The 7910-nt window shown below is 46.2% G+C and overlaps 1 protein-coding gene across 1 annotated transcript; it reads right to left on the bottom strand.

The window, feature by feature from the left end:
* Window positions 1-1484: 1484 nt before the first annotated feature.
* Window positions 1485-6388, bottom strand: LOC109745468 (uncharacterized). Its single transcript, XM_020304592.4, has 6 exons — window positions 6143-6388; window positions 5577-5976; window positions 4307-5110; window positions 3659-3766; window positions 3407-3567; window positions 1485-3320 (listed from the first exon to the last, which is right to left on the bottom strand). The coding sequence occupies exons 2-6, from the start codon at window positions 5973-5975 to the stop codon at window positions 2183-2185; spliced, it is 2610 nt and encodes an 869-aa protein (XP_020160181.1). The 5' UTR covers window position 5976; window positions 6143-6388; the 3' UTR covers window positions 1485-2182.
* Window positions 6389-7910: the final 1522 nt, after the last annotated feature.

Raw genomic sequence — 7910 nt, 5'->3', positions numbered from 1 at the left:
AACCCGAACAGGGAGCCAGACATTGTATTGGTAGGAAACAAGATCTATACAGATGCAACATGGAAGGGACAATCTTCAGGTAACACTCAAGCTCACCAATGTAGAAGGATTGGAATCTGCATGCAATTCAAGACAGATGGCCAAAAGAAGATACAGATCTCAGCATTAGGACCAGAATGCTGGCGGAAGTTCAAGCACAAAAGCTTGCGGGTACCATAGCAAAATGCACTTACAAGATGCCAAATTTCTTACAGATAATACCATTCTGGCGAAGGCAGCAGCAGGCAGGTCTCCAACTGAAAGTCCTGGACACTGGGAAATAAGAGCACACCTGGCAGATTTCTGTGATTGAACTCAATCAATCGAAGCCCCAGTCTTGCACATTACAGAGGCACACTCCAGTGCCAACGAGGTGATCAAACTAAGAACCTTGATATTTTAGTTGCAAGAATTCTGCTCACATTAGGACGCAACGAATTCTTTCGTCACATTTCACAGATAAATATTCAGGACTATGTAATCACTCATGCATACTGCATCTGAATGAGTATATGACGCTCTGAGCACCACCAGTTTGATAAAAAAGTACTGAAACTTAGGTCTAAAATGAGGCACTTACATGCCCCCCCAAATGTACACTTGACATGCCCATCTATGCAAAAAAAAAAAAAAAAACAATAACAGCTTCCTGAAACTGTACTTCAATGTGCTAGAGAGGGACACAAACAAATATCATGATGAAATTTAGCCATATTCCACTGATTCCAGCAACCGGTTAGAAACTCAAAGACCAGAGGAGGAGGTATCTATTACTAACTACCCTAACTGCATGTCCAGCACAAACTCAAGACCAGATCAAATCAGGCACCAAACACCACCTGACGGCGCCCAGCGAAGAATTTTAAAGCCCAGAAGCCAAGTCCCAAGTTGAACCAACACATGCCATGCCAGCCGGTTCTTGTCCCGCGCAAGCATTTTCGCAAGCAGCTGATGCTCACCACCATGTGGCCCATCCCACAGCTAGCACCCCTCACTGGCCAAGCGGCTAACCATCTGATCCTGGACCATTCTTCTGCATCACAAGTTCGATGTGAGAATTGCCGAAGCTCTGAATGTTCAGAACAAGGACCTGAACCATACCAAAATTTGAAAGATCACACTTTGAATTTACCTTCGAAAAAAGGGTCTTCCTGAATCAGACTCCGATATTCAGAATCATAAGTTCCTGGACACATTTTTCTCGAGTATGGACACATGAAGATTATTTATGTACAGGACAGGAGCACAATTACAAAAGTGAAGCCTGAGCCAAGATCAATAGCCAATAACTCAACTTGATGCTGCTGAATAGGAGCTTGTTCCTCCCTGACTCTGAACACATTAACCAAATTCCTAACCCACAATGAAAGAAGATCAAAAGCTGCAAAATCATACACATATATAATTTAGAAGACCAAGGACCCTGACTAAGTGCACACAAGACAGAGTGGGCACACATATGCCTTCATAGTAATGATTTCTCAAGTCTCGATACGCTCTTCTCAAGGTCTTTCTTGATAGAAGAATATACATGGTGAACAAGTCCAAGATATATATAGACAAAATAACCAGAATACGAGTGCAAGGTAGACATCAAGGACAGCACATAAACCCATCGCTTATCTCTTTGATACCAACTAAAGTGACTAAAAGGACTTGGCCCCAAAACAGCTGGCTGAGCTGAAGCACCGGAGGCCGGCGTGCATCATGCTGGCCTGCTCAGGAAATGCAGCTGGGGCCGGAGGCGGTGAGGGAGTGGTAGCCTCAAGGGAAGGTGTCAGGGAGGAGCGTGGAGCTAGGATCTGAGAAGACAAGGAGGCATTGGTATGCTGCACTGCCTCTCCCTGGGGCCGGTGTCCGGCTTCCCCGAACTGGCTGTGGTCATCTGCCTCAACATTGGCCTCTACCTCCGGCTGACATGCTGAAGGTGGTGGCTCAGAAGGTGCAACTACTGCAGGTGCCAGTGGACGACTAACTTTTTTTGTCTTCTTTGGCTTGTCGGGCCTGGGCTTGTAGATATCGTGCCTGGTTTCTCTAGGTCCATCATATTCAAAAGCTCGCATGATCATCCCCATGATGTATGGTGCATACAAGAGGTTAGTGCGACTGAGATCTGAAATAAGCAACTCAATCTCATCGAAGATCAAAGCAATGATGTCGGATGCTGCTCCACAATATGACGTAGGAGGTTCCAGTTGTGTCCGCAGATACTTCCAGACCTGGGATAGATGGTTTTCCAAATAATCTTATTGGCTATGCTAGCCAATGGAGAGAGACCCCTGGTTTGGCCTACTGTGCATTCTGCAGCTGTGTACATGATCCTCTTGTCATCATCATCAAAGAAAAACTCTGAGTGAATTCTTGCAGTGTGAATGCTGCCAGCAATGCCAAATGTCTCCTCCCATGCTCTTTTGTTGGTAGTGACCCTCCTGCCATCTGCCATCCAAGTAATAGAGCTATTGTCATCGCTGATATAAACTGTGGAGTAAAACTGCCGAATCAGTTCGATGTCCCAATCACAATGGTAACTCATCATCTGCTCAAGCCCCACATGGGCACATCTCTGTCTGACACCAGAAAACTCATCTATGCTATCAATATAGTCCCAGTCTATCCACTGCATATGAAACAACTTGGCCTTACTGTATATGGAGTTGTACAAGTCCTGCTGCTCAATGGACCAGAATCTCTTGTCTGTTGCTGTCCTATGCCCCTCGTAGTGGTTCCTGCTTCTAAGCCTCTTCAGCAAAAAAGGGGCTTGAGTGTAGTCCACCGGATCATCGGGACGCACTAGAGAAACTGGAGGCAACTCATTCTCCTTCAGAACTTCAATCACTGACTCCACAGCTGGAGGCGGCACTTGCTCTTCTGAATCAAACTCCGAGTTCTCTGACCAGAAATCCCTTTCTAATGAATGTGGCTTTGCCATCTCTAGACCTGACGGGTCGGACTCCTGCATGCACTCATCTGAAGAAGGCTCACCAGGCTCGTCTCGGTGTTCCACCAGAGGAGTTGACTCAACAGCTACAGTGTCTAGCTCGACTGCCTCCTCAACTGCATTTGGATTCGGCTTTATTTGGCTTGTAATGTGTGGAAGAGAATGTGAGGTAGGAAGAGAATCTTCTGCAGCTTCTTTGAATATATCACCTAATGAGCTTGCATAGCTTCCTTGCATTTGCTCTTCAAAGAATGCCATCATTACCTCTGATTCAAAAGGCTCCTTTCGACCTATTCTACTCTCCTGAGAACGCAGGACCCCATTGTTTATATTACTCGGGTGCCTGCAAGAGATCAAGGTGAGTGTTATGTTGTTGCCCTTACAGCTGTAAACATAGATGCCTGGTAACAGAATTCAGAACCAGCAAACCTGGTTGGGTCAGGTGAATCAACCATTCTGTCTTCCAGGGAGCTCTTTGCTTCCCTAGAGGATGGCACAAGTAGCAATTGTTGCCTGGCATTCTGCAGCTCCATTTCTAGTTTTTCCTGTTGCCTTCTGAGTTGTTCTGCTTCTTCCTCGAGTAATTTCACCTTAGGAGAAATGAAAAAAAAAAATCAGTGCTCAGAAAGAAAAATAAGTGACAAATCAAAACTATTAATATACCAGCAGTGGCAGACTTACCTTTTCTTCCAATGAACACACAGTAATCTGGCCATCCTCATTAGACATCTCCAATAGCTTGATTACTTTATTTTTCTCTTCGGCATATGTCTTCCTTTCCTCTGATATCTACAAAATAATATTAATTACAAATGGAAGGGTTATAACAATCATAGATATTTTGTCCATGCCTAATCGCGCTGTTTGTAGGGCCTTCTTGGACAAATACTAAAATCTGAATGTATTTATAGATATGCTGTAAAGATATTCGCATGCGTAAATTTAAGGAACTCCCATAATGCAACGTATAATATTGATATAAGTATGGCATTTGGCATTTTTAATCTACCATACACTCATAAAGTAGAATATATACATAATTTTCTGTGTGAGCCTTTACAAACAACATAAAAAATTGTGTGAGATCAATGAACTAACAACCTCAAAGCTATCCAAACTAATAGTATGCCTTAGATAAGAAGAAATGAACATGTTGCAAAGCACCACTATCTGATAATGAGAATGACTGGAAGTCAGTGCTTGCATCCTAACTAATAGGTGGTTCGCAAAGAATGTCAGTGCCATAATTCGTTGTTCAAAGAAGAAGAAATCTATATGAAAAGACAAAAACTCCGATGAGGTAAGCCTAATTGCCTTTCAAAGGGTTACCTCTTTTTCTTTATTCCATGAAATAAGTAATGCTCCAGCCTGATAATCCATTTCTTGCATCTTTATCTCCAGTTCTTTAATTCTACCTTCATAGAATCTATTTGACTGGTCTAGTTTGGACTCCAGCTGACGAGTCTCTTCTTCCATCCCCCTCAGTAATGAAACAAAGTATTGTTCAAGAACCTCCTTCTGCACAAGAATTTCGATGGATTGATCCAACAAAACAAGACTTTGTTTGGCGGCCAACAACTCTTTTTTGCTACAGGCATCTAGCTCATGTTGCAGTGACAACTGATTTTGTAAGGATATAATCACCTCAGACGTTTCACACATAGCCTGCCTATGGATTTCATCCATTTCTTGCTCAAGCTCCGTGTTTAACATCGGAGTTTCCACATCCCTCTTCTTACGAAATACTGGGCTTTGGAAATTGTTCTTCTTCAGCTCCTCTAGTTCCTCTATCAAACTAACCTGCTCCAGATTGTTCTTCTTCAGCTCCTCTACTTCCTTAATCAAAATAACGTGCTCCGATTCAAGGGCCTCTAAAACAGATGTTGTGTATTTCAGTTCCTTTTCTGTGGCTTCCTTCTGCCTGCAAGCTTCAAGGGTACATTGATTCACTGCTTTCAGCTCATCTCCTAAAGCAGTTGCCCTTACGTCAGCTTCCGCTCGGGCTTTTACCTCCTCCAGAAGAATTGTTTTCATTATGGCCAACTCCAGCTGCAGGCTCAATGTATCTTCTGAGTTGTCTTGTTCTTTTGCAGGTGCATGAGAGTCATCTTGCTGCAATGTTGACGAAACATTCTGTTCACAAAGTCAAATAGCACAGCGTTAAGATTTTTGTTATTTCCATCACCACCACAACGGACGAGCACATATAAATTCAGAAGCTATTGCGCATATTAGAAGTTATCGGGCTGTTGTGCTTTGGGACTTGGCAGTGCAATGTGGCATTCTCTAGGTGCAGAATCAAACTTAGAAGACATTGGAGGCACAATACAACACAGGGATAGCGGTGAAAAAGGAGGATAACAACTTGATGAATATGAAGGATGAGGGAGGTGCAATCTGGTTGAATGTTTGATTCTAGCAATGCAATAGCCAAATCCTATCAGAGTATCAGTTATACTGGCTTTTATTTATCACTAGGATGTTCTGTAATCTTTCAAAGAGTGTTAAAGGGGTCATATATGAACTGAAAACAGTGACCAGTCTCAATGTAATAACCTTGAAAAAAGGAACAGGGGTGATAGGAGTAGATGTGTTTCACCTGCACATTGCGATTCTCCTCCCGGAGCAAGATGGAGTCTCGGAGCTTGGAACGTTGGGCCTGCGCAGAACTGGCCGCCGTCGTCGAGAACCCCAACCTCTGCACCTGCTCCGGCTTCCCCGGGATCTTGGTCGGGCGAAGGGGAGTGGTCGCCGCGCCGACCCGCGCCGGTGTCTTGCCCGCTTCCCTGACCCCCGGACCCTTCTTGGGCGTCGGCACCGGCCGCCGGGGCTGCCCCGGCGGCTGGATAGCGCGGAGGGGGGACCGGGAGGCCGCGACGGGCTCCGCCGGGGCGGGAACCGAAGCTCCGGCAGGCCGCGCGTTCTCGTCGCTCCCGACCCCGGATGCGGGAGCCCTCGCCGGGGTGCGGCACAGAGCGCCGGCGAGCTCCCTCGCCATCCTGCGCAGCCCGCAAAATCGTCAGAACCAAAGAGGAAATAGAAGGCAATAAGGCAATGGATTGAGCGGTTGGTCGCTAGGGAGCTCGAGCGAGCGACCAGCAATCGCGGCGCTCGGCGACGGGCGGAGGAGGCTAGGGTTTTCCCCGGGAATCGACGAGGACGCACCTGAGCGAGGAGGCGGCCGTCGAGGCCAACGCGACGGCGGGGTGAGGCCGGACGGCGGCGAGTGCCGGAGCGAGCTAGCGGCGGCGGCGGCGACTGGGCGGCGGACTGCTGCTGTCTGGTGGTGGTGGGCGGAGGACTGCAGTTTGAAGCTTTTGGCGTTTGGGGGAGAAGAATCCTCGCTGTGCTGTGCTTGATGACGCCGGGGCCCCACGCGAGGCCGTTGGTTGGGCACGGCGGCGGCGCTCTACACTAGTCCCATTGGTTGCCGCCTTAATTAACCACCCCGTTAGCCGCCGCCTTAATTAATCCTCCCTCCGCATGCAGAGGCAGCAGCCAGCGCTCCACGAAGAAGGCAATACAGCTACTATGATGCTAGTACTACTCCTAGTGTTCAGGGTCATTTGAAATTTGTGCTAAGATTGTCATACAGTAGTACTAGTTTTTCAAAAAATAAATAAATATATATGTCGGATGAGAGCATCTCTAGCAGATCCCGTAAACCGGGTCATCCGGTATAACTATGTGCTTGCATAGAGGGTATTTCTCTTGCTATCCAGCGATCGAAGCTACCGATTTGTGTGCAAATGGATTCTGTAGTGGCGGTGAATATGGTTAAGGACAGAGACACGGATAGGTCTATATTTGCCTCCTTGGTGAATGAGATTAGACACTTGATGTCCCTTCGTACAACTAGTGTATTTCATATCAATCGTAACCAAAATATGGTTAGCGATTATTTAGCTAAATTTGCAAGAACTGAAAGTAGAACAGTAGTTCGGTTGGGCTCTGGTCCCCCTTAGGTTGTGGACTTGTGTAAACTGGATTGTAATTCCCTGGATCCTTGATTAATACAAGTCTTACTTGCCCAAAAAAAACCGCCAGTTTGGGGGATCCATCCCGTATCCCCATCACGAGCAGATCCGTCAAATTCGGCTGTCCCGACTTTTTTTTGGTGGGATCCCGAATCCGCGAGGTTAATTCCTCCAAATCTACGTGATTTCGCCCAAGTTTGTCGGCTCCCCTTTCGCGCGAACCCACTTTCCGGCCGTTTCAGTTCCCGCTCCACTCCCCGCCGCCTGTTGCTACCCCCGGTTGCGCCACACCGCCAGAAAGCTCCGCTGCCCTGCGCCGCATACATTCCACCTAGTTTCGGCTGGCGGGGGTGCTTAATTATTTGTGTCTGCCGGTCGTGACTGATGTCTACTACGCAACCTTCTTCTTGTAGACGTTGTTGGGCCTCCAAGTGCAGAGGTTTGTAGGACAGTAGCAAATTTCCCTCAAATGGATGACCTAAGGTTTATCAATCCGTGGGAGGCGTAGGATGAAGATGGTCTCTCTCAAGCAACCCTGCAACCAAATAACAAAGAGTCTCTTGTGTCCCCAACACACCCAATACAATGGTAAATTGTATAGGTGCACTAGTTCGACGAAGAGGTGGTGATACAAGTGTAATATGGATAGTAGATATAGGTTTTTGTAATCTGAAAATATAAAAACCGCAAGGTAACTAATGATAAAAGTGAGCACAAACGGTATTGCAATGCTAGGAAACAAGGCCTAGGGTTCATACTTTCACTAGTGAGTTCTCTCAATAATAATAACATAATTGGATCATATAACTATCCCTCAACATGCAACAAAGAGTCACTCCAAAGTCACTAATAGCGGAGAACAAACGAAGAGATTATGGTAGGGTACGAAACCACCTCAAAGTTATTCTTTCTGATCGATCTATTCAAGAGTTCGTACTAGAATAACACCTTAAGAC

Source organism: Aegilops tauschii, chromosome 5 (assembly GCF_002575655.3).
Source record: "Aegilops tauschii subsp. strangulata cultivar AL8/78 chromosome 5, Aet v6.0, whole genome shotgun sequence".
Classification (NCBI taxonomy): Eukaryota; Viridiplantae; Streptophyta; class Magnoliopsida; order Poales; family Poaceae; genus Aegilops; species Aegilops tauschii.
This window is presented reverse-complemented; position numbering and strand designations above follow the sequence as displayed.